General features: G+C 54.2%; 1 protein-coding gene across 4 annotated transcripts in view; it reads left to right on the forward strand.

Annotated features, from left to right (window-relative positions):
* Window positions 1-26,644, forward strand: part of OSBP2 (oxysterol binding protein 2) — a 97,642-nt gene that overhangs the window by 26,403 nt on the left and 44,595 nt on the right. For all 4 annotated transcript variants that reach the window (XR_005703380.2, XM_040080887.2, XM_040080888.2 and 1 more), the window contains one exon: window positions 284-492. Coding sequence is in view for 3 of the 4 variants with exons in the window: in XM_040080887.2 (XP_039936821.1) it covers window positions 284-492 (209 nt within the window). In the remaining variant the exon portion in view is untranslated. The remainder of the gene's footprint in view (window positions 1-283; window positions 493-26,644) is intronic.

The following is a 26,644-nucleotide window of genomic DNA, read 5'->3' on the forward strand; positions in this document are numbered from 1 at the left end:
CGATGATAAAGCCAGCGTTGTGCAGTTGGTAACTTTGCAGCCGGAAGCAGTGGACACAGGGGATGTGAATGTGTAAGGAATGACGAGGTGTTGCTCCCCCGAGGGAACAAGCTCCATCTGAACACCTCAGCCTGTCCTTCCTTCTCTGTTGGAGGACCTTTCCCAGCTTTAGTGGGTTGGGTGTGAGCGCTGCCAGCTCGGGATGTCTCCGCAGGCCTTTGGAAGTGTTTTGAGGTCAGGCAGAAGGGCGCTGACGCTCCCTTGTCCCTCTGTTCCCGCGCAGGACCCAGGCGGAGATGGCCCACACCTGCCGGGGCACCATCAACCTGTCCACGGCGCACATCGACACGGAGGACTCGTGCAACATCGTGCTGTCCAACGGCGGCAGGACCTACCACCTGAAGGCCAACTCGGAGGTGGAGAGGCAGCGCTGGGTGACGGCGCTGGAGCTGGCCAAGGCCAAGGCCATCCGCATGCGGAACAACCAGTCAGGTACGGGGGCTGCCAGCTCCCCCTGCTCGCGCGGCGCTTGCCGAGCGGGGCATGGCCCACCCAGACGCGGTCTCTGGAACGTGCCGACGGTCTCCCGGGGACGTGAAGGGTCGCAGGCGGCCCTGCTGCGCCCGTCATCGTCTCAGCTGTGCCCGGGCGGCTCTGAGCACGTCTTTAAAGCCCTGGGAATGGCTGTGAGTTGTGGAGAGCCGGTAACAACGAGCTGATGATGCTGCTTCTGTAAGCAGAATGATGTGACTTCTCCTGGAGACGTTGTGCTGGGAGTGCTGTAAATGCCGTGGTCAGGGGCCTGGGCACCACGTGGGGGGTGTTCCATAGCTGGGGGAGGTTTGGTGGATGAATGACACAGATGCTTAGTTGAGCTGTTTCTGTGTGCATCTCTCCTTTTGCCCCTTTGTTCTGGTGTTTATTGGAGAGGGTTTGGGACAGCTGCACTTTGTAGAGCTGTTGGAGCCCTGTGCCTAGTCCCCATTATTCTGCTCTGTAATAAGTCAGTCAGGCTTGGCAAACAGAATAATTTAGAAATATTTCAGTGATTCTGTGAGTTGGTATTTCAATGTTTATAACTCTTCTGGGATTAACATTGGATTTTCTTCTACAAGTAAGCACAGCTTCAAGCTGGAGTAAACAAACTTCAGAATTGGAAAAGAGAAGGCTCCAGGGAGACCTTAGAGCCCCTTCCTGTGCCTAAAGGAGCTCCAGGAGAGCTGGAGAGGGACTAGGGACAGGAGTGCCAGGACACAGGCAATGGCTTCCACTGCCAGAGGGCAGGGCTGGATGGGAGATTGGGCAGGAATTGTTCCCTGGCAGGGTGGGCAGGGCCTGGCACAGGGTGCCCAGAGCAGCTGTGGCTGCCCCTGGATCCCTGGCAGTGCCCAAGGCCAGGTTGGACACTGGGGCTTGGAGCAGCCTGGGACAGTGGGAGGTGTCCCTGCCATGGTAGGGGGGTTGGACTACTTGGTATTTAAAGTCTCAACCCCAGCCAGTCTGTGATTTTAAGTGCTGTGAACTTCCTGTCCCTTAGAATTCCAGCTCTGGAATATGCAAATACTGACAGAGAGCCCAGCTGATCCAGGAGAGGGGGAAGTTTCTGGGCATGCTTGTTTATCCGGGCAGGGTGGGACACTGGGCTGGTCCTGGCTGCACTGAGGTGGCTGTGGGGGCTCTCGGGTCCTTCAGCTGGGTGGGTGTGTGGAAAAGGATCTCCTGGAGATGTGTGTGGGAAGGGATGTCCTGGAGACGTGGTGTGTGCCTCTACCTTCCCTTTGGGGCCGTGGCAGTGCTGGGTCAGGCTGGAGCGGTCACAGGGGCTGTCAGCCACGCTGCCTTCCCGAGCCAGGCACAGCTATTTTGGTTTGTGTCTGCCCATAAAAATAGCAAATGCAGAGCCTGGCTGTGCTGAGGCAGAGCTCAGGGCTCTCTGGGCTGGGGGCTGTGCTCTGGATGTGGATGTGGCAGAGCTCAGGGCTCTCTGGGCTGGGGGCTGTGCTGTGGATGTGGCTGTGGATGTGGCAGAGCTCAGGGCTCTCTGGGCTGGGGGCTGTGCTGTGGATGTGGATGTGACAGAGCTCAGGGCTCTCTGGGCTGGGGGCTGTGCTGTGCTGTGCTGTGGCTGTGGATGTGGATGTGGCTGTGGATGTGACAGAGCTCAGGGCTCTCTGGGCTGGGGGCTGTGCTGTGCTGTGGATGTGGATGTGGATGTGGATGTGGCTGTGGATGTGGATGTGGCAGAGCTCAGGGCTCTCTGGGCTGGGGGCTGTGCTGTGGATGTGGCTGTGGATGTGGATGTGGCAGAGCTCAGGGCTCTCTGGGCTGGGGGCTGTGCTGTGCTGTGGCTGTGGCTGTGGATGTGGATGTGGCTGTGGATGTGGATGTGACAGAGCTCAGGGCTCTCTGGGCTGGGGGCTGTGCTGTGCTGTGGCTGTGGCTGTGGATGTGGATGTGGCTGTGGAAGTGGATGTGGCAGAGCTCAGGGCTCTCTGGGCTGGGGGCTGTGCTCTGGATGTGGCTGTGGATGTGGCTGTGGATGTGGATGTGACAGAGCTCAGGGCTCTCTGGGCTGGGGGCTGTGCTGTGGATGTGGATGTGACAGAGCTCAGGGCTCTCTGGGCTGGGGGCTGTGCTGTGCCTGTGGATGTGGATGTGGCAGAGCTCAGCGCTCTCTGGGCTGGGGGCTGTGCTGTGCTGTGCTGTGGGTGTGCTGTGGGTGTGCTGCCCTGCGGCTCTGCTGACTCAGCTCTGATCGAGGCCACAGAGCTGATGGGAGAGAAAATCCACGCCAGTTTCCTGCTTTTCCAAGCTTTCCTGATCTGATCAGAGGGTATAAGACACTCTGTCGAGGGGTGCTGAATGCTTGTGCTATGGAGGCAGAGCTGAGCACATCAGTGAATTACTTTATGCATTAATGTTCACCTGCCTGATGGTTTGTCCCAATTAGAGATCTTTTAATTGTAGTGAAAAGTGACTGTGTGTTTGGCTTGAATCAAAATAGAATTCCTGATGATGTGCCCCTGTGAGCACTGGGGTGAATGTTTACCTGTAAAGGGGAGAGGTTCTGGATTTGCTGTAGAAATCCCCAGTCCTTCAATTCTGCTCATGTGCAGAATTGTCTGAGTTGCCCCCTCTTACCCTGAGGGATCCCCAAAACCTGTGTGTTCCCAAGGGCTGCTCTGCAGGACCCAGGTGGGCTCCAGTGAGTGCAGAGGGTGGTGAGCAGCTGAAGGGATTTGTGCCCTCAAGGAAGAGCATCCATGGCTCTGGGAGGCCAGAAGGTGGGGAGAGGGTGGCAGAGGGGGCAGGTAAGGTGGGCAGAGGAGCAGGTTTGTGCCTGATGCTGTCTGTGCTTCTGGGAAAGGACACAAAGAACATTCTTGTTGTCATCTGTGCTCATGGGCACTGCCTGCTGCCTGCCTGCTTTGGGGGCCATGGCCTCCCCTCCCTCACTGGGAAGAGTTTTCATCCCAATCTCCCATCCAGCCCTGCCCTCTGGCACTGGAAGCCATTCCCTGTGTCCTGTCCCTCCAGCCCTTGTCCCCAGTCCCTCTCCAGCTCTCCTGGAGCCCCTTTAGGCCCTGCCAGGGGCTCGGAGCTCTCCCTGGAGCCTTCTCCTCTCCAGGTGAGCACCCCCAGCTCTCCCAGGCTGGCTCCAGAGCAGAGGGGCTCCAGCCCTGGGAGCATCTCTGGTGCCTCCTCTGGACTCTCTCCAGCAGCTCCAGGTCCCTCCTGTGCTGGCCCCAGGGCTGGGGCAGCTCTGCAGGTGGGGTCTCACCTGAGTGGGGCAGAGGGACAGAATTCCCCCTCCCCTGCTGCCCACGCTGGGGATTTCAGGGCTGGGGCAAGTCCAGCCCTCACCCACCAGCACCCCAAAGTCCTTGTCCCCGGGGCTCCTCTCAAGGAGTTCCTCTCCCAGTCTGTGCTCCTGGTGGGATTGTCCTGACCTGGGTGCAGGACCTGGCACTTGGACTTGTTGCACCTTGTGAGGTTCTCCTGGGCCCTCTCCAGCTTTCCACCCCCCTGGATGTCCCCATCCTTCTGTTGTGTTGGCTGCGCTGCTCAGCCCTGAATCACCCACAAACCTGCTGGAGCCTGAGCTGGGATGCCATTCACTGTTTCTGCAGGAATCAGTGATCCTTCAGTGCTGAGATTTGATGGGAAGTTTGATGGCAAATTGCTGCTTCACTGCTGGGTCACCATTTTGGGGTGGATGAAAAGGGTCTTTCCCCCAGGAGTTCTCCTGAATTGAACAGCTCTGGAGGTGTTTTTAACTCGGTCGCTGGCTGGAGCTGTGCACGCACAGGGGCCATTTCACAGGACTGCTTTTCACGTCTGCTTTTTACAGCAAAACCTGTCCCCAAAGCAGGTATGGGATGGGAGACTTTGCTGTTCCATGCTTGGGGGAGCTCTGGTTTCCCCTCTGCCCACTGTGGAGTCAGGAGTATTTTGGTAACAAGCTGTGACCTGGGCCGTTGGTCCTGGGAGATGTGACCTGAGCTCCCTGTCCTCATCCTGCTTCCCAGGGAGAAACCTGCCCAGGGATTCCGGGCGGATTAGCGGCTGAAAGTGAGAGCGGAGCTGAGCTGCTGGCTTAGCTCTCTCCTCAGTTACCACATGTGCTTAATTCCTCTGAAACACACGTAGAGTGTGACAGGAGGACAGGACAGTCCCAGGTCCAATGCTCAGCCAAGCCTGGCATTCCTGTTTCTAGGTGGGGTTGCAGAGTGTTGGTGAAGTCGTAGTAAATTCGATTTGTCCTCATCTAGCTCCATCACCTGCTTTTATCAGTTCAGGCTGTGGCCCTGTGCTGTTACCTGGCCTGAAAATCAGATTTCTGTATTCACTCTCTGTATTTGGTGACTGTGGGTGCTGGATTTTCTTAAAACAAATACAAAAATAGATACAAAACTATCCTTTCTTTTTAGAGCAGTATCATGACATCCAGGAATTGTATAAATGCTGAATAGATGAGGATTGTTTTCTTGGCTCTGTAATAAGGGGATCTTTGGAAAAGTGTGCAAAGGAAGGGAAATCTGTTCCTGGAATTTTAAATACTAGGAAAACTCCCCAAAATGGACTTGGGCTGCTTGGAGAGGGAGTTGGTGACTCCTTTTGGTTCCCTGCTCAGGAATCCCTGGCAGGAGAGAGGGTGAAAGCCTTGTTGTGATTCCAGTGCTCGCCTGATCCAGAGCAGATTCCAGGCTGACAGAAAGTGATCTTGGTGTTCATGGTGCTGAAATCAGGAGTTCACTGGACAGGTCAGTGCTGGTGTCTGTGCCAGGAGCAGCTCACCTGCCAACCACTCTCAGAGGTGTCTGGTTCCTTTGGCTGAGGCTGGAGTCAGTGCAACAGAAAAACTGGGAATTGATAACCAGAGTGGAAAAGAAGGAATGCAGGTTTGCTCTGTGTGCTGCTGTGATCTCTTTCCTAGGGAAGCCCTGGCTCTCCCCATGATGATTTACAGGGTTTCCAGCAGAATTTGAAAAAAAAAAATCCCCAAACAACCAAATAGGCAAAAGATTAACCAGAGAAATAAAATCTCCTCCGACAAATGAAGGAGGATGATGGAGAACAAATTTTTCATCTGGGAGAAGGACTGCTGAAGATGCCACACGGATGGTGGTCAGTGGTGCAGGGAATGCTCTGGAGCCCCAGGAGAGGCTGAGGGAGCTGGGAAAGGGCTGAGCCTGGAGAAAAGGAGGCTCAGGGGGAACCTTGTGTCTCTGCACAGCTCCTGACAGGAGGGGACAGCCGGGGGGGGTCGGGCTCTGCTCCCAGGGAACAGGGACAGGAGGAGAGGGAACGGCCTCAGCCTGGGCCAGGGGAGGCTCAGGGTGGAGACTGGGAACATTTCTGCATGGAAAGGTTTGTGCAGCCCTGGCACAGCTGCCCAGGGCACTGCTGGATCCCCATCCCTGGAGGGATTTCACAGCCATGTGGATGTGGCACCTGGGGACAGGGGACAGTGGTGGCCTTGGCAGTGCTGGGGAATGGTTAGACTTGATCTTAAAGGTCATTTCCAACCTCGACAATTCTGTGACTGTCTGAGTCTAGGAAAAGTTGGGGATAAGTGCTTATAACAATAGAAATGAGGAAATTATCAGGTCATAAATGGAGCAGGAATAATTAATATTTTGTACAACGTCCAATTAAATGGTGGCACATGCTGCTGGGAGCCAGAAAACCCAGGGAGACCCAAGAGATTTGGGCACAATTTCATCCCTTGGGGTTCAAGCTGTAACTGGCTGTGTATGGAATGTGACCTGGGGGCTCCTTGTGCAGCACAGCTCTGACAGTGAAGGATCAGTGCCCAGAGGATGCACTGCCTGTGCCCTGTCCCACTATCCTGATTCCAAAATCCCAGTTGCAGTTTGCTTGCTGGGGAAGAGGTGGAATTTCCTGGGGTTTCAGGTTCACCTTGTGCAGCCATCCTGGGGAGGATTGACATTGAATCCAGCACCCTGTGGTGTGGGACAGTGATCTGGGATAATGGGGGCTGACTGCTTGGGTTACCTGGTTATTCCTCCTGCCTTAATCCATTGTTTTCTTCCTGAAAAACAGGGAGGGCTCCAGGGATTGCTTCTGGGGGCTTTGTGTGGACTGCAGGAGGGTGGGAGCTCCGAGCAGGGGAGAAGAAGAGGGTTGGCTGTGCTGGTGATGCCCTCTGCTCTAGTCCTGGGGTGAATTCCTGTTGCAGTAGAGTGGAAAGGGAAAATCCAGCTCTGGAGAGGGATGCTGGAGCCGTAGGGATCCCACTGCAGGGTTGGGGTGCATTTGGGTGGGTGGAAGCCAAGGGGCAAGTCAAGCCAGCAAAGAGTACCCCTTCAGCATCCCAGATCCAGCCTTTATGGCAGCATTAAAAAATAGCCATAATTAATTATTCCTCAGCTTTCCCTTTAGTCACTCCATCGATAATGTCACTTTTGTTGCTTTACTAATTTTGGCTGTTTTTTTTTCCTTTTTCCAAGGCACGGGTTTGTTTGCAGAAGCCATTTTGAGTTGGGCCTGTGACACTGCAAAGCATCTGGCACCTTCCCTGTCCCATTCCATGAATTATCCCCTTGTTGGTCCCCCCACCCTCGCAGAAGCTCCTGGCCAGGTGGCCTTGGCTTGTGGCTCTGCTGGGGTTGTGGCAGGATGGGACAATCCCTGTCATTGTTGTCCCAGCTCATCTCTGGCTCTAGCAGTCCAGCTATTCCCAGCTCTTTCGACAACAGCTCTCCCTTTTCCCCTCCTCCCTGTGAGTTTCCCCGTCACTGTGAGCTGTTTTCCCTGTGCTGGAGGGCTCCTGCCTGGGGGCACTGGCTGCCAGCGCTGTCACCTTGCTCTTCTAGTTGTCTTTTTATCCTCAGAGTCAGGATTTTCCCGGGATATCCAGCTGTTGTTAACTACGCCAGGACCTGCTGCCGTGGGAAATCGAATTGGCAGTGCTGCTGATGGAGTTGTTTGCTTGGATCTCCCATTCCTAGTGATTCCTGTATCCTCTCAGTGCCTTCTGCTCTCGCTTGTGTTCCCTCGTGCAGCTGCCAGGATGCTCTGGCTCCGCGGTTTCCTGGTGGATTGGGGTGGGTTGGTGCATCTCAGCCGCCCCCAGTGAGCTGCAGCCAGCACTTCAGCTCCTCCTGCCACAGCCCCAGGGATGCTGGGGGGCAGGAGCGGTTTGCAGTGGGTCTGGACAGGCTGGATCCATGGGAACCTGTGCCAGGGAGAGGGACTTTGGACAAAGGCCTGGGGTGACAGGTTAGGTGGGATATTGTGCAGGAATTGTTCCCTGGCAGGGTGGGCAGGGCCTGGCACAGGGTGCCCAGAGCAGCTGTGGCTGCCCCTGGATCCCTGGCAGTGCCCAAGGCCAGGTTGGACACTGGGGCTTGGAGCAGCCTGGGACAGTGGCAGGTGTCCCTGCCACGGCAGGGGGTGGCACTGGATGAGCTTGAAGGTCTCTTCCCACCCCAAACCAGTGCAGGGTTCTCTTATCTACACAGCCTCCAACTGCTCCCTCCTCCCGGCTGCTGCCTGGTGCTGCAAACACGAGGAGGATGGGAGGAATCTTTGGATTTTTCTATTTCACAAGCCAGGAACCACTTCCCTCCCCTCCCTCCCCCGCCTTGCTATTTTTCTAATCTGTTTTTAATTCCCTTGCTGCTGTTTTGCACTCCACTTGCATGTGGGGATGGTTAACCCCAGGGCTGAGGCTCCCTCCTCGCTGTGGTGCCGCTCTTGCCGTGATTCCCAGGTAGAGCACCGCGGTCGCTGTTGTTGTTTTGCAGCTGTAATCCGTGATAATCGTTCCCAGCGAAGGAGCCCAGAAAACAGTACTTACATAACAGCACGAATTAAACATTCCAGCAGGAGCTCAGAGCAGCCAGCAGTATTTAGGCCATTCCTGCTGCTCCTGCCTCATCCTCCCGAGTGAGTGAAGGAGCCGTGGCTGCTCCTCAGCCCTGGATGGTGTCCATGGTCCAGTGGAAGCTCTCCCTGCCCATGGCAGGGGTTGGAACAAGATGAGCTTTAAGGTGCTTTGCAACCTAAATTATTCCATGATTCTGTGACAGGACACAGGGAATGTGCCAGAGGGCAGGGCTGGATGGGAGATTGGGCAGGAATTGTTCCCTGGCAGGGTGGGCAGGGCCTGGCACAGGGTGCCCAGAGCAGCTGTGGCTGCCCCTGGATCCCTGGCAGTGCCCAAGGCCAGGTTGGACACTGGGGCTTGGAGCAGCCTGGGACAGTGGGAGGTGTCCCTGCCCATGGGACTGGATGAGCTTTAAGTTCCTTTCCCACCCAAACCATTCTGGGATTCTGTGATTCAGAAGTGGGATGGGAATGGATGTCACAGCTCCTGCTGCTGTCCAGTGCTGCTCTTAGCCCAGCCCAGAGGCACATCTGCCCTGCCCGGGGAGTGCTGGTGCTCCATTCTCTGGGCAGTCACCCTGTCCCTTCACCCTCTTGGCAGCTTCTTGGAATGTGTTAGGGCTCCTGAAATCCCCCAGCAGGGCTGGCGTTCAGCCGTGTGTGCCGAGCCAGGCCCTGTGGCAGTTTCTCTGTGGAGCTTTTCGGGCTCCTGTGCTTTCAGCATCCCAGGTGAGGCTGCAGCAATAACCCCCTGGAAATAAACACGGGAACGTGACAGAGCAGAGGAGTGGTGGGGGTGAGGCTCTGGGAGGGGCTGGTGCAGCAGGAGCGGAGCAGGAGTGGGCAGGAGCTCGGGAAAGCGCTCCTGCCGGAGGAGGGGGTGGGATGTGCAGCACGAGGATTCTGGGGGAGGTTTAGATTGGATATTGGGGAAAAATCCTGCATGAAAAGGGGGGGGAGGCTTTGGAACGGGCTGCCCGGGTGGCGGAGTCCCCATTCCTGGGGGGATTTAACAGCCGTGTGTTTGTGGCACGTGGGTACGTGGGTGGCCCTGGCAGTGCTGGGGAACGGTTGGACTCCATGATCTCAGAGGGCTTTTCCAGCCTGAGTGATTCCACGATTCTCTGAACTCTGCTGGCACACCAGGCCCCTTCTTTCCTCACCAAGGTGACCTGGGACAGCTGTGGTGAAGGAAAAGGCTCTTTTTTGGCTGAGCTGATGCAGAAGGAGTTTGATGCAGGGACACGGGGAAGAGAAACTCTTCTGGGTCCTTGCTCAGTCCTGCCTGGTGCCTGTGGGAGCTGGGAGGGTGGGCAAAACCCAGGGACTAAAGTGTCCCCTTGTACACTTCAGGCTCAGTTCACTCTGTGGCAAGCTGGAGAGCAGATTCTTCCCCAGCAAAAAAGGCAGGGAGAGGAGTAAATTCCTATGGTGAGGATTGTGCTACTCCTGGAATTGAGAAATAGCGTGGAAAAACAAGTTATAAATTGATAAAGTTATAAAGTGATGAATACCAGGGCAGAATGGTCTCTGCTGTGCCATGCTTGTAGGTACCACAAATCCATTCCTGTGTCCAAAATGCTGTGGATTGTGTTACTGATTTGTGTTTCTCCCATGCCCATCTCCTGTTTTTTCCCCTTTAAATCTGTTTTTCCCCCTGATTTCATTATTTATGGCTCTTTCCCCCTGTGCCCTGGACAAACACTGTGAGTGTGTGGCCTGGTTGAGGGGAGTTCCATCATTCCATGTTTTCCAGCTGTTTATAAGTCAGTGTTTGCTTTCTCTTCTTCTCAGTGCCTTTTTTGTTGTTGTTGCTTCCACACCATCTCCTCCCTTCCACACATCTTTTGGACAAAAGAATTTCCCGAGGTCACTTGGCAAGGCTGCAAAGCCCCATCCAGTGACCCCATGGCAGCTGTGCCCAATTTCACCTTAACTCAGGGCTGATTATTTCCCTTGGGCAACTGCAAGTGGCGTTTTGGGACTTCCATCCAAAGGGGTTGGAACAGCCTTTGCAGGGTCATGGAATCATGGAATTTCCATTTAAGGTTGAAGGGACCTTAAATCTCATCTTGTCACACTCCCTGACATGGGCAGGGACACCTTTATCCCAGGCAGGCAGAGCATTCCCATTCCCGTTCCCATTCCCATTTCCTTTCCCATTCCCATTCCCATTTCCTTTCCCGTTCCCATTCCTGTTCCCGTTCCTATTCCCGTTCCTGTTCCCATTCCCATTCGAGTTCCCATTCCTGTTTCCATTCCTATTCCCATTCCCATTCCCGTTCCCATTCCCATTCCAGTTCCCATTCCTGTTTCCATTCCTATTCCCGTTCCCATTCCCGTTCCCGTTTCCCATTCCCATTCCCATTCCCGTTCCCATTCCCGTTCCCATTCCCATTCCCGTTCCCATTCCCGTTCCCATTCCTGTTTCCCATTCCCATTCCTGTTTCCATTCCTATTCCCATTCCTGTTTCCATTCCTATTCCCATTCCCATTCCCATTCCCATTCCCATTCCCATTCCTGTTTCCATTCCTATTCCCATTCCCATTCCCATTCCCATTCCCATTCCCATTCCCGTTCCCGTTCCTGTTTCCATTCCTATTCCCGTTCCCGTTCCCATTCCCGTTCCCATTCCCATTCCCATTCCCATTCCCATTCCCATTCCCATTCCCATTCCTGTTTCCCATTCCCGTTCCCGTTCCCATTCCCGTTCCCATTCCCGTTCCCATTCCCATTCCCATTCCCATTCCCATTCCTGTTTCCCATTCCCGTTCCCATTCCCATTCCCATTCCCATTCCCATTCCCATTCCCATTCCCATTCCCATTCCCATTCCCATTCCCGTTCCCGTTCCCATTCCCATTCCCATTCCCATTCCTGTTTCCCATTCCCATTCCTGTTTTCCATTCCCATTCCCAGAGCTTTCCTGGGGCCCAGAAAGGAGGGACCATCTGCACTGAGTTATCCCAGCTGAAGTGAAGAGTTCCCAAAATGACAAACCCAGTCGATGTTAGTGAGTGCAGCAGGGAAGGAGCAACAAGGATCATCCTTCCCACCTCTGCACCCACGCAGGAAGGGGGATTTTTAAGATCCCTGGGAATACACGGTGCTTGCCTGGCAGGGAACCAGGAGGGACTCACCCTTGGTGACAAGGCTTTGGTGTTTGAGCAAGAAAACACGTTCATGTACTGCAAACTTGTTATTTTTCACAACATGAAAAAAAAAAAGTGGTTTCCCTAAGTACCAGTGACATACCAGGTTTAGCTCGGGAAGGCTTTCAAAAATATCTGTGCTAAAAATAATATCAAAACTTTCAAGCACTTCCAGTGCTGTCTAAAATGGGAGCATGCATTGTATTTACATGCTGGAAAACCTTATTCCCAAACTGAGATTCACAGACACATGAGTGGGGACTGGACACTCAGATAAAGCAAAACTTTATCCACTGGGAGAACCAAAGGGTGACAGCACCTGAAGGCAGGAGAGCTGGAGAGGGACTGGGGACAAGGGCTGGAGGGACAGGACACAGGGAATGGCTTCCAGTGCCAGAGGGCAGGGCTGGATGGGAGATTGGGCAGGAATTGTTCCCTGGCAGGGTGGGCAGGGCCTGGCACAGGGTGCCCAGAGCAGCTGTGGCTGCCCCTGGATCCCTGGCAGTGCCCAAGGCCAGGCTGGACACTGGGGTTGGAGCAGCCTGGGATGGTGGGAGGTGTCCCTGCCCGTGGGATGAACAATTCCAGCACAGGGGGTTCCCTGTATGGTGAGGGGGTGTGGTGTCCTCGTGGAGATGGGGCTGCAGGAAGGGGACAAAGTCCTTGCTCACCCTGGCTCTTGTGCCCTAAACTCCTCTCAGTGCTGGGAACAGACTCTGGTTACTGGTTTTTAAGGCAAGTTTCACTTGTAAGTAGCTTTTAATGTCACGTTCAGCAACACAACAGGGATTTTCATACAACTGGGAGCACCAAGGGGGAGATTCCCAGCTCAGGGAATCAGTTCAGTATCTCAAAGTTACTGTAAGCCATTCAGAATTCCCAGGGGATTTTTTCTTTACCTGGCACAGAAAAAGGCTGTTGGAGGTAAATCAGGTTTGAGCTCTGGAAACAGTAACAGTCCTTGCTAATTAGGAATGAGTCACTGAGTGAAAACTGATCCTTCAGTGGGTCTGAAGGCATCTCCTGAGGGTTGGGCTGGGGCAGAGCTGTTGGACACTTGAGGAATGAGGGACTGGCAGGAAACCCTGTGGTGTTTGTGCCTAATGAAGCCCAACAGCTCCTGCTCCTGGCCACAGAAGGGAAAATGGGATTTGGATTGGTGGTGGGATCCAACAGCTCTTTGCAATCCTGGCTGGAGACAGGGATTCCCTCAGGGTTCTCCCTGCACATGAAGGAATTGGGGTTGGATGTTCATTTGTTAGTTGGGTGTCAGGGAAATGCTGGGACTCAGCTTGAGGAGCAGAGCACCTGCAGATCCCTGTGTGGCTTCCATCCCCATGGGACTTCTGACATCCCTGTGGACAAGGTACATGGGATAGCTGAGCATACTGCAGTGACAGAATCACAGAAGTGTTTAGGCTGGGAAAGCCCTCACCCAAATCCTTCCCCCACACTGCCAAGGCCACCACTGCCCCTGTTCCCAGGTGCCACATCCACACAGCTGTGAAATCCCTGCAGGGATGGGGATCCAGCAGTGCCCTGGGCAGCTGTGCCAGGGCTGCACAAACTTTTCCATGCAGAAATGTTCCCAGTCTCCACCCTGAGCCTCCCCTGGGCCAGGCTGAGGCCGTTCCCTCTGCTCCTGTCCCTGTTCCCTGGGAGCAGAGCCCGACCTCCCCGGCTGTCCCCTCCTGTCAGGGAGCTGTGCAGAGCCACAAGGTTCCCCCTGAGCCTCCTTTTCTCCAGGCTCAGCCCTTTCCCAGCTCCCTCAGCCTCTCCTGGGGCTCCATTCCCTTCCCAGCTCCGTTCCCTTCCCTGGACACGCTCCAGGCCCTGCAGGTCTCTCCTGTCAGGAGGGTCCCAGAGCTGCCCCAGCACAGGGGACAGGCACTGCCCTGCTCCTGCTGCCACCCCAGGGCTGCCACAGCCCAGGTGCCCTTGGCCTCTTGGCCACCTGGGCACACCTGGGCACACCTGGGCACACCTGGGCACACCTGGGCTCACCTGGGCACACCCGGGCTCGTGTCCAGCCACTGTCACGGGCCCCCCAGGGCCGTTCCTGCTGGGCACTCTCCATCCCCCTGCTCCCATCGCAGCGATGCAGCAGGAGCAGGTTGCCCTCTCCTGGCTCTCTGCTTCCATGGATTCCTGGCTGCCCGTGGAGCTCCAGGTTTGCCAGCTCTTGCCTAAGCCCTGTCCCTGCGGAGAGCCCGGCCTTGCAGGCCGCCCGTGCTTCGCTTTGCAACTGGCCTTCAATGGATGTCTTGGAAAAGAGGGATTTGCCAGGCAGACCTTGCCTTGCTTGGACGCTCCAGCAGGGCAGGAGAGTCGGCTTTTCCGTGGGGAAGAGCTGCTCCTCCTCTCCCAGCCCCAGACAGAGCCCTCAGGCTGCTCACAGCATGTGGGGACCCCCAAATTCCCCCTGCCCCGACGCCCTGGGCTGGGAGTGGCTGATGCAGCTGGGCTGTGCTGGCACCTTGTGGTGCCTGTGCTCCTGCAGCCCCTCGGCTCCTCCCAGTGCTGGAATCTGAGGCCAGCAGAGGCTCCTTTGGGCTCCTTCCCCCGATCCACCTGGGAAATTTAGAATTCTTGTGGAGTTTTAGCGCCTTTAAGCTCAAATTGTCACTCTGGGGAGCGAGGATTAACTTGCAGAGGTTATAATGGCACTTTTCTTCTGCTCAGCTTTTTATTTTATCTGAGGAAAATCTCTCTTGTGTGATCACTTGGAGCCTCCTCCCTCGGTGAGGGGTGGGATGGGATTCATGGAACGCTGCTTCTGCTGGGGTCTTGGCCCTGCTGAGCTGAGGCCATTTGGTGCCCTGGGTGGGCTCAGCAGCCTCTCCTGCAGCAGCCCTGTCCTGGGCCAAGTGTGAGCAGGGATCCAGCTCCAGCTTTCCCCGGGAGGCGTGCTGGGGCTGAAACACAATCCTAGCGTGGAGTGCGGAGCCACTCCTGTGAGGATGGATGCAGCACCAGAGCCTGCCTTTTCCCAGGGAAAATGACTTCTTGTGGTGCTCTAATAACATCGTGTTGGCAGGGATGCTGCTCCTGGAGATGGATAACCAGGGAGTTTTGACCTCCGTTGTTAGATTTGTAGCTTCGACTGAAAATTTAGCTCTAAGGAGTGTTTCCAATTTAAAATGGGTTTCCTCAGGGAGCAGCACTCCCTCTGGCAGTAACTCATTCGGGAGGAACTCAAATATTCATTTATAGTTCAAGCTGGGCAGGGGAAGGGAAAACAAAGAGGACTGAAAGCGTGACAAAATGATAAACACCCAATTTGGGATTCTCCCTGAAATGTGCTGGTAGGAGCTTGAGCTGCTGCCAGAGCCTCGCTGGGGGTGTGGTGGGAGTTGGATTTAGGAGCACAGTGGTGACAGTGGGTTGTCCCTCAGCTCCTGACCGTGGAGGGAGGAAGGGCTGAACCCTTGGATGCAGCCAGCAGCAGCAAGAAGGATGTGATGGTGTAAGGTGCTGACAGTGACTTGGGAGAGGATGGAGGGGTACAAAAGCTGTTAATCCTTTTTAAACAGGGTTCCAGGTGCTGCAGGTGGAGGTTTTCCAGCCATGGAGGTTGGTTTATGAAGGGGAAATTCAGGCTGGACATGAGGAAAAATTTCCTTCACTGGGAGTGTTGTTAAACACTGGAAGGGTCTGCTCGGGGAGGTTTGGAGTCCCCGTCCCTGGAGTGTCCGAGGAGTGACTGGAGGTGGCATTCGGTGCTCTGGGCTGGTGACAAGGTGGGCATCGGGCACAACCTGGACTCCCACTGTGTCCCCTTCCCTGGAGTGTCCGAGGAGTGACTGGAGGTGGCATTCAGTGCTCTGGGCTGGTGACAAGGTGGGCATCGGGCACAGCCTGGACTCCATGGCCCGAGAGGGCTTTTCCAGCCTCAGTAATCCTGGGATTGTGTGGTGGTGAGGAGGTTGGTGCTCCCAGTGCTGCCAGGCTGGGAGCTGGGACCTGCAGCCAGCCCGTGAGCACAGCCAGCATCGCTGTTCCCTCTTCCCAGAGCTGGGGCAGGGTGTGCTTGCTCCGGGCAGGATTCCCTGCTGGAGGAGCACAGCTCATTCCCGTGGAGGGCGAGGTGGAGCGGGCAGTGCTGCCCTCCCAGGGCGCTCACTCACCTGGATGCTGCTTGCAGGAGGGCTCCTGCCTGAGTGTAATTCCAGCACACTGCAGGGAGGATGGCCTCCGTGGAGCTCTGTCTGTGTCACTGGCTCTGGAATTCCCAGCTAAGCCACTTCTCCTCCTCCTGTAGCTCAAGTGGCCTCTCTCTTCCCTCTCTGCCCTGGGGAGCCTGACCCAGAGGAGCGTTTTCCTGCTCATTTTCCTTCCTTGGCATCTTGGCAGTAAGCAGCAGAGAAGAAATGTGCTGGAGGGTGAGCATCTGGCTTTAAACAAGTGAAAAAACCCCTCCAATTCCCTCCAGGTTCTGCCTTTGCTCTCCAGCCCCTGGCTGCAGGATGGAGCTCCTGGATGAACCAAGTTTTTCCAGCAGTCTGGGAGCAGAGCTGTTGGAGTGTGATGGAAAACTCATGTGTGAGCTCTTCCAACACCCTGTTGACACTAAAACAAGGATATTTTGGTTATTCCACTGATTTCCTTCTTGAGGGTGAATTGTGTAACTGACAAACCCACCATGGGATTCAGTGTCACCAAGGTGGGGCAGCTGGGAGTTTCTTGCATCCCAGCACATTTTTGAGAGGAGCAAAATAAATGGAGTGAGGAGCAAGCTGTTAAAAAGAAGCCAGTTGTTGGGCAGGGCTGTTGAAGAGCCTTCAGGGAGCTGTTCCTCTGGAGACAACCTTTGTGGTTGGCCTTGGACCACGCTGGATTCTGGGCATCCCCGGGTTGGGATTTGCAGCCTGGAGATGGGCCTTAAACTTCTCAGGACCTTCAGTGGTGTTTCCTGCTGATACCCAGGCACTGGAATTCTTGTCAGTCAGGAAAGAAAATCCCCCCAGTACAACTGGTGGGTTTTTTTCTTTACTTTTGACTACGTAAATAATTCTTTCTTTGATTCACACAGAGCAAGAGAGAAGATCCGGTGTAATCTCCTTGCCCAGATGTTTAAAGTGCTGAATGTGTTTCCTTTTGGGAGTCCTTGAAGTTTCCTGTCAATGTAGGCACGGGGAGACTGCCTTTTCCTTTGAGGGAGGAGACGACCAGGAGCGGTTGGAGAAGAGGCCCTGGCACAGGGTCCCCAGGGAGTTTGTGGATTCCCCTGGATCCCTGGCAGTGCCCAAGGGGCTTGGAGCAGCCTGGGACAGTGGAAGGTGTCCCTGCCACATCAGGGTGACGCTGGAGAAGCTTTAAGGTCCCTTCCCACCCAAACCATTCCATGATTCTCTGATATTTAAGGCACGCTCACTTCACTCCTGTGTGCGTGAACTCATGTGGGGTGGTTTTGGGCATCGTACCTTAAACAGGCAGAAGGAGTTCGGGGAGCTGAGGGACACCCAGGCCTCTAGGAAGCACTTAACAGAATCAAATCTCATTAGAAGCTCCCGAAGCAGCAGAGGATGAAGGCGTGTTGAGTGTTTTCCAATAGGATGAAGGTTTTTGCAGAGGGAAGTGGCCACTTCTCCTTTGTGTCTGCAGGGGGCAGAGACAATCCCTGCAGCTGGAGCAGGGAGACGATTGGAGGGTTGGGAATTACTGCCTCCGAAACACAACAATCCTAAAGCAGGAGCACCTGGAACCAGCGCAGCTGCTTTGTTTTTGGAATGCGTGGGCATTTCAGGAATGCGTATTTCAAGGCAATATTGGAAAGAGCATTTGAAGGCAATACTAGATTATATACAGTAAATAACTGTAACTGTATTTAAAACCTTATATTTAGTGTATTACAAGGTATTTCAGTGCAGGCACGAAGTCCCCAGAATTACTTTTAGGCGGTTTTATCCCCATAAGATTTGAAACAAGGACTTGAAATTGGGCAAGGAATGTGTGTGTTGCCCTTGATGGGCAGCTCTGCCCTGATGTGCTCCAGAAGAGACCCCAAAAAGGGGCTGGTTTGGGGCTTTTTCATTGGAAACCTGTAAAAGGTGAAATTTCCCAAGTTTCTGTGTTTTCTGAGCCGGTTTTCCATGCACTGGGGCTGCGAGTGAGGTGCGGGAGAAGGGAGGAGGAGGAGGGAGAGGAAGAGAGAGGGAGGAGGAGGAGGAGGAGGGAGAGAGAGGGAGGAGGAGGAGGAGGGAGAGAGAGGGAGGAGGAGGAGGAGGAGGGAGAGAGAGGGAGGAGAAGGAGGGAGAGGAAGAGAGAGGGAGGAGGAGAAGGAGGGACAGGAAGATAGTGGGAGGAGGAGGTTGAGGCAGAGGAAGAGAGAGGGAGGTGGAGGAGGAAGGAGGAGGGAGAGAGAGGGAGGAGGAGGAGGAGGAGGGAGAGGAAGAGAGAGGGAGGAGGAGAAGGAGGGAGAGGAAGAGAGAGGGAGGAGGAGAAGGAGGAGGGAGAGAGAGGGAGGAGGAGGGAGAGGAAGAGAGAGGGAGGAGGAGGAGGGAGAGGAAGAGAGAGGGAGGAGGAGGAGGAGGAGGCAGTGGGAAGGGATGAGGCTATGGAGCCTGCGGAGAGCACCCCGGGGGAAGGAGCCGCTCCCTCCCCGCCCGATGAGCAGGAGGTGCTGTGGGAAGCGCAGTATGTGATGCCCTACATCCAGCCCGGGGGTTGGGAATGGGGCTGAGCTGCCGGGGTGCAGCGGGTGGGGCCGGGCTCCTCTCGCTGCGCCAGGGGTTTGGGAGTGTTTGGGAGAGCCCCTGGAGTTGGTCAGGCGCTTGGATTGATTGGAAATGGATAAAGTGCTGGGTGTTCCTGTATGTGAGGGGTCTCCAGAGGGTCCCTGTGTGGGGTGGCCGTTCCTCCCGCCCTGCCCCGCGCTCGGGGTGCACGGGGATCGGAGCAGCCCCAAGGGGCTGGAACGAGATGGGATTTAAGGTCCCTTCCCAGCCAACCCATTCCATGGGTGCAAGGAACCTCTGAGCCAGGGAGAAGTTACTGTAAGTGCACTAAATAAATCGATTTTAATGGATGAGCTGGAGTTTGAGGTGGGTTGGTCATGCTAATCCTGGCAGGAGCCTGGTGTTTTTGTCAGCTGGTTTGGGAGGTGCATGTGGCGGAGCTGTAAGGATACTACTAGAAAATTAGGGATTGTGGATGCTTTCAAGATTACCTGGATAATGATAAAGGAGCTGTCAGGCTGAAGAGTGCAGTGACTGCAGCTGGGAGTGTTGTTGGGAACGCTTGGGAATGGGAAAACAGAATTCTTGTTCTCCCGTTTGTTTTGGAATTTTATCAAACTTGGGAAAGTAGCCCGACTAAATCCAAACTGCAGCCATCCTCTGACCCGCCCGCCTCGTTTCCTTCCACGCAGAATATTTGGAAAGTAGAAGTTGCATTTTTAAATGGCTTTCTGAATCTGATAGAGTTTCTGGAAGGTGAATGGTCTGGTGTTGCAGGGAGATCCGTGGTTTGGGATCCCCTGTGTTGTGGGATGCTGTGTGTGCCCTGAGGATGTGGATGGTCTCCTCCTGGTTCCCCTCGTTCACTGTGTTTATCCCAGCCTTTCCCTGGCCCCTCACCCAGCCCTGGGTGTTCCACACCGTCGTTCCTGTTCCCACCTCAGTCACCTCCTGAGTTTCAGTTGCTCAGCAAGAGGTAACATCATGATTCCAGCACTTGCCATGGAAAGAAAGGAGAAAGCTCATCCTGACACAGAGCAGCAGGCAGGGAGCCTTTCCCAGGCACCTTCTGCTGTTCCTGGCACCCAGGTAACTCTTGATTTGCAGCAGAACGAGCTAAATGCAGGGATAAACCTGCAATGTGTTGATAAACAGAGAACTTGAGGTCTGATTTCCAAATGTTCAGATGGGTGACTGAGGCTGTGACTTTAATCAGGAGGAGGCTGGGGGCAGCTGGCAGGAAAGGTGTGGAGCTGTGGCACTTTGGGAATGTGATCCTTGTGGAAAGGATCTTAGGGTATTTTCCATGATCCTGCCTTGATTTCCTGCAGCAGGAGTGGAGCTGTGTCTCCTCCATCCCTGCTGATCGGGGGTTGGGAATGAGGATATAATACAGAATATTAAATGTGCGTGTGTCTGTGTGTGTATGGCCCTGTATAGGGATTAACTCTGGTCTCAGTGTCAAATCCTGCCTCCAGCTGGTCCTTGGATCTCATAGAGGAGCTGGAAATGCTTGTTTGGAGCTAAATCCCATCTACACCTCCCTCTCCTCTCCAATTAAAAATCCAGTCTCTTCTGATGGTCATTTTCCCCTTAAGAACTGCCAATTCTTACCCAAGCCATCATTAGATATGTCAAAAATTTAATAAAATCTTGGTGTGTATGTGCACTGCCAGCATTACTTTCCCTGGCTTGAATGCACAGAGTAAAAACAGTGTGATCTGGCTGAATTTCTCCTTTTTCCACCCAGAATTCTTGCACAGTCCTCTGTATTTAGATGTGTCCGCAGAAAGTGGTTCCAGCTTAAAAGCTGGAATACAAATGTTTCCTTCTTGCTGTAAAATCCTTGTAATCCAGCTGGAGTGGGGAAAAAAAAATGATAAATGCAAACTGTGAATCCCTGTGGGTCCTGGAGATTCCCAGTTCCTGCTCCATGCTCTGGATCCCGCTGCACACCCCCAGCAGATCCTGGCTGCAGCTGCTGGGCTCTGAATTGGGATTTATGCCGCATTTTTCCTCAGGAATTACTCATTCCCTGGAGACTGGGAAAATTAAAGCTGGGAAAATCCACTGGTTTCGGAATGGAGGGGCGAGAAAATGGATCTCAGGCAGGACAGGGCTGGAGGAGGCGCCGGGGTTTTGCTACGGAGCTGTTGGGATGTGAAACGTGACCGAGCGACTGAAACGGATAATGGACTTTCTGATTTAAAAAAAAAAAAAAAAAAAAAGAAAAAGGAATTCTGATCTTTATTTTAAGCCAATGTCCTAAAAATAACCTCCAGCAGCATTTAAAGGGACAAAGCTCCCAAATCTCCCCTTCCCTCCCTAAAAAACCAGCATCCCTCTGGGTTTGGGGCTGGATATCCAGCAGCACCGCTCCTGGGGCTGCCCCAGCCGAACCTCCCCGGCCTGGGGCCGCTGCTGGCGTCCTCTGTCCCGGGTTTTTTTGGCGGGATGAGGCGGTTTCCCGGCAGGGATGGAGTTAAGGGCTGCTCCGTGGTGCATGCCGGTACGAGGCTGGTTTGATGATGGAGCCGTAGTGCTACCGGCATGTGCCGGGAATGGATGATGGGAAGTGTGGCACTGGAATAAGGACAATTCCCTTGGCCGTTGTCTCTTCACTCCTGTGGGTTTTCCTCCATCCTAAAGCTCCCGGCCATGTAGGAGGCAGCCTCGGCCAGAGCGATCCCGGTGGGGATGAAGGGTAGGGGCTGCTGGGAGACAGGATCCCTCCGCTCCTTCTGCAACGCCGGCTGTCTGAATAAATTCCACAAGGGTTAGTGGCCTCCCCCACCTTCTGGATGGATCCCTGGGGCTCCCCTGCTCTGCTGGGGAGCGATGGAGGGGGTGTCTGCCCGGGGTGGGGAGGGGGTGTTTGACCCCACAGCCGAGGAATATCACGAATGCAGAATGCAGTTGTGGGATTTCCCCTGCAGGCATCAAACCTGCCGGGTTTGCTTGGAGATGGACGAAGTGTGGGGCTCCTGCTTTATCAGGCGTTTAAAAAAAAAAATCCAGACTGGCTCAGATTGACTCAGTTTTAATACAAACCCCCCTTAAATGTGCTGATGATTTGTTCTTTTCGGGCACCTTTAATTGCACAGGGTGTTGGTCTGTCTGTCGTGGGTGAATCAGTCCCTGGGTTGGTGTCAGGATGTATTTTTTTAGTTCTAAGCCAAATTCCTTTGGAGTTGAGATGGAGTGAGAGCGTTGCTGTGTCGGTGCCGTGCTGCTCCCTGCCCACGCCGTGGTGAGAGGCAGAGATGTTCTCCAGGAGCGCTGAGCTGTGATTGAAGGTGTGCACCAAAATGTCCCATCCCTTACTGCTCTCTGTGTTATTCCAGCTGTTTCCCAGTCGAGCTCAGTGCTGGCTGGGCAGGAGCACTGTCCTTTATGGGATAAAGGATGCTCTGCCCAAATCTGCGCTGGTTTGGGGCAGAAATCCCCATTTGGGTGGTTTTTTCCTGAGTGGGGTGAAGCAGGAAAAGGCTGGGGGTGGGTCCTGCCTTTAAGTTTGGCATTTGTGTTGCTTCATGGCGGCACAACAATTCATGGAGGTGTTCCAGGCCAGGCTGAACGGGGCTTGGAGCAGCCTGGGACAGTGGAAGGTGGATGAGTGGCACTGGATGAGCTTTAAGGTCATTCCCAACCCAACCCATTCCATCATTCATCAGTGGAGGGGCTGAGCAAAATCCAGTGTCTCACAGCGAGGGTTGATGGTGAGAAATGAGGATTTGCGGGATGTCCTTTGCTTTCCTTGCAGACCAGAGACAGCTCCCCTGGTCCTGGGCATTGGCAGCTCATCACATCCTGTGTTTTATTTCCATCCCTGCTGTGTTCCAGGGGTCTGCCTGCAGGGCCCTGGGAACACCTGGTGATGCACACCTGCCCTTGAGATGGTCAAATCCTGATGTTCCTTCTTTGGTCTAGTTTGGGATAATGGCAGACAAGAGGGAATGGCTTCCACTGCCAGAGGGCAGGGCTGGATGGGAGATTGGGCAGGAATTGTTCCCTGGCAGGGTGGGCAGGGCCTGGCACAGGGTGCCCAGAGCAGCTGTGGCTGCCCCTGGATCCCTGGCAGTGCCCAAGGCCAGGTTGGACACTGGGGCTTGGAGCAGCCTGGGGCAGTGGGAGGTGTCCCTGCCCAGGGCAGGGTGTGGAACAGGATGGGCTTTAATGTCCCTTCCAATCCAAACCATTCCATGATCCCATGGTCCTGTGTCACTCTGCTCCCTCCTGTGGTCCCGTCCTGCTCTCAAGCATCACTTCACAATAAATTATTTCATCTAAATGCAATTTCCTTCCCCCAGAAAAGGGCAAGGAAAGGAAGAATGCAAATAGGTCAAATCAAAATTCAAGCAATTGAGGATTTACAGCTGGCTTCAGATGACCAAAAAAAAAAAAAAACAAACCAAAAAAACCAAAATCTTTTTTATCAAATCCAGATTGTCCCCTTCACTTTGCTTTCCTTCTCGAGCTGTTTTTCCAGCTGGGTGACGTAAGGACATGTGTGTTCCAGGAGTTCTGCACAGAGCTTTACGTAACGAGGCTTCAGTGGAGAATAAAATGCCCCAAACCAGAATTATTCTCATCAAAAGCTGAAACCAGCCTTGTGTGAAAATGCAGGGGAAGGTGAGTGGTGAGCTCTGGAGAAATGGGGAGCGGGCTTGGGAACTGCAGGGAAGAGCCCAGGGAGATGTTCCCAAGGGTGTCTGAGGTGAGACTGGGGGATTTCCATGGCTGGCCTGGTCTTTTTCTGCCCCCAAGAACATCTTTCCCCCATTCTATGGTGGTATTTTGGGAAAGCTTTGCAGTGACATGGAAGAATCTTCCCTGTCTGGTGGGGGAACATCCATTTCACACATGTGGAACAGATTTGACAAACCCAGAGGCTTTGTCCCTGGGACATGACAGGCAAATATTTGTCATGTTTTAACAGCAAACTGAACCCCAAAGCTGGGAAAACGTTGGCTTTTAAAACCAATTTACTGTAAAAAATGATGTGCAAAGTGTGTCCCTCTGGTAAGCACATTCTCCGTTGGAAATTCAGTATTTTGGATGGGAAAATACATCCCAAAGGAGGCTTTGCTTTTCATTTGGAAATCCTCATGCTGTGATTTTTTTGTTTTTTTTCCCTACCAAAATTTTTGGCCTTAAATCCACTGATCTGCTCAAAGGGAGCTGTCAGAAGTATGTTTAAAATGCTGATGACTTTTAATGAGCAGCCCAGGGAAAAGCTGGGCCTGGCTCTGCTCAGCAGGTGATTCCTTGGGAACTGAAGAGCTCAGCCTGGAGGCTTTGGGTGGCTTTAGGAGTTCCTTTTGTGCTTGTAAGATAAAACCAATTACTGAGTCCTTGGGTTGAATGATTCAATATTCCAGCAGGATTGGGTTGGGAGGGTCCCTTAAGCTTCTCCAGTGCCACCCCCTGCCATGGCAGGGACACCTCCCACTGTCCCAGGCTGCTCCAAGCCCTGTCCAGCCTGGCCTTGGGCACTGCCAGGGATGGGGGTGGCACAGAGTGTGCCAGTGCTCCTTTGATTGTACGGAGGCAAAGTTAGGTGAAGATGGATTTAAGGAGATGTTTTGTTCTGTGTTTGCGTTAAGGGGCTGATCTGCTTCAGTCTGAGCCGATGGGATCTGGGGTTTTGGGTTCTTGGCCAAATGAAGGAGGAAGGACTGAGGTGCTGAAGTCTTTAGAGAAAGAGGAATGCAGACACTTCACTTGCTGTGCACGCCGTGGGTAGCTAACAGATAAAGATAATTAGCTTATCATTAGTTAATTTTGAGCATCTCAAAGCTCTTAGCAGTAGAAGCAGCGCTGTTCCTGCTTTCAGAGGGCATTTCCATCAGGAATTTCCCTCTCCAGCTCCGTGCCGTGTGTTTGGTGCTGGGTTTCTTACCGTGCCCAAATGCAGTCTGTCATTAATATTTGGTGGTGACGTGGATGATTATCCTCAGCGGAATGTCAGAGCCTGGGCTGCACCTGGCCCACGGCTTCAGCACACAGAGGGGACCATAAAATAGATGGGAAAATGCAGTTCTCTCCCTACAGACGTGCAGAGTGTATTTATTTCATGGCCCAGCTAGGAATCATTTAAATTAGTGTTTAAAGTCTGCTCAGGAATAAACTGGATTAAATTTCCAGGGGGACCAAGCACATGTGGCTGCTGGAGCGTTGATGATGGACAAGGCTGTATCCTGCTCCCAAAGCAGATATGTTCAGCCTTTCTCCAGATTTATTTGGAAATTTCTTGAGGTGGGGTGGCTCTTTCCTGAGAGCTGTGGCATGAGGAGGTGCTGGATCCATCAGTTGCATCCTGATTGTTCTGCTCCTGGGTTAAGAGTCTGGAGTTTGGGCTGGGGCTGTGCCTGGCTGGAGCTGCTGGAGAACTGGAGGTGTTTTGTTGCAGCTTCAGCAGTTGTGGCTGCTGATTTATTTGTGAAAAACTCTTAAAATCTCTGATCAGGGCTGGTGGATTCACCTCGTTTAAAATGAAGTCTGGATGCTCCAGGGCTGAGTCATGGGTCACACAGGGTGCACTGACGTGGGGCACTGCCTGGTTTCCTTTGCTGTGGATGGTTTTTCCAGGTGAAATAACAATGCAGGAATGTCCATGGAGATGTTTGGAGATGTTTCATGTTGTGGAATCCTTTCATTTCAGGAAGAGGGAGCTCAGGGAGCTCAGTGTGGTCTGGGATGTCCAGGTCAGAAGTGGAAGGAAACCCTCCCTCCATGACTGCCCTGGACCCCCAGGGCTGGGGGAGGTGCATGCAGAGGTGTCTGTGTGCCCTGGGCTGTGCCAGGGGGGGATTCAGGCTGGAGATCAGGAAAGGTTCTTCCCCAGAGGGTGCTGGCACTGCCCAGGCTCCCCAGGGAATGGGCACGGCCCCGAGGCTGCCAGAGCTCCAGGAGCCTTTGGACAGCGCTGCCAGGGATGCCCAGGGTGGGATTGCTGGGGGGTCTGGGCAGGGACAGGGGCTGGATGGTCCTCGTGTGTCCCAGCTCAGGGTGTTCCATGATTCTATTCCGTGATTCTCACTGGGATGAGCTCGTAGGGCAGCGAGTGTCCGTGGGGCCGTCAGGGAATGTCGCAGTGCCCGGAGCTGGCCAAGCCCATCCTTCGCAGCAGGGAGCCCTCCACGCTCAGCAGAGCAGCGGATCATGTGCTGAGGGCAGGGAATGTTCATTTTCTGTCCAAATGATGCCCTCTCGGCCCTGTTCCCTTTCATTTTTAGCAGCTGTGAAGGTGGATTCCTGCCCACGAGCACACGTGGCTTGGCTGGGACAGGATGCATCCCAAGGATGTGCAGGTGCCGTGGAAAACGTTCAGGGACTCGGTTTAGGGTTGGACCTGGAGGTTAATGGTTGGACTTGATGACCTTAAAGGGCTTTTCCAACCCCAGTAATCCTGGGATTCCGTGACACGGATGGAGCCTGGTGCAGGCACGAGGCAGGAGCTGCTCTGCACCTCCGGCTGATCGGCAGCAATCACTAATAACAGGGGTTTATTAGCTGTATCTTAATTACAAAGCACAGTAATTAGGGAGGAAGTGGCCATCCTGACAGCCTGATGGTGTTAATTAGAGACCAGGAACGCTCTTACAGAGTTGGAGGGGAGATGAACTCCCAGCTCCATCAAACGGTTTTGCAAATAGAGGCCCTGGCTGCAGCAGGAGTGGATTTCTTTATTATTTCTTTATTTCTTTTCTCTTTTTTTCCTGCTCTGTCTGCACTGACAGCCAGCGCAGCCTTTCCTGGGGAGACTGTGCAGCATGGAGCGTCCTTCTCCCCCTCTGTGCCAAGCTGCTGAGGGGTTCCAGGGATGGATTGGTCATTGCGAGGAGCTGTTGGCAGTAAATCACCGACAGGATGATTTACCCTGCTGTGCAGGGAGCGGAGCACGGCCCGGCCTCAGCCCTTCCTGCTCTGTGTCCTGCTGCTGCAGCAGCTGTCAGTGCAAGCAGTGCTGCTGCGCTGGTGCTCCCTGCAGGGATCAAACCCGGAGTTAGGTGTGCTCCCAGCGCAGGAGCTGAGCCTGCCCAGGGGCTCTAAGGGGCTCTAAGGGGTGCCAGGCGTGGGCCCACATGGCATGGGCCTGGCTCGCCACTGGCAGTGGAACTGTGGCTCTGTGCTCTGACCTGGCACATGTGACGGTGCCCTGGCCTTGGGGACAGGTCTGTTACCCTGTGACAGCCAAAGGAGGGGACCTGGGGACAGAGGGGCTGGAAAGCTGCTGGTGGGAAAAGCCCTGGAGATGCCGGTGACAGTGTGTGGACATGAGCCCAGGTGTGCCCAGGTGTGCCCAGGTGTGCCCAGGTGTGCCCATGTGAGCCCATGTGAGCCCAGGTATGCCCAGATGTGCCCAGATGTGCCCAGGTGTGCCCAGATGTGCCCAGGTGTGCCCAGGTGTGCCCAGAAGGCCAAGAGGCCAAGGGCACCTGGGCTGTGGCAGCCCTG

The sequence above is a fragment of the Hirundo rustica genome, chromosome 17, assembly GCF_015227805.2.
Source record: "Hirundo rustica isolate bHirRus1 chromosome 17, bHirRus1.pri.v3, whole genome shotgun sequence".
Classification (NCBI taxonomy): Eukaryota; Metazoa; Chordata; class Aves; order Passeriformes; family Hirundinidae; genus Hirundo; species Hirundo rustica.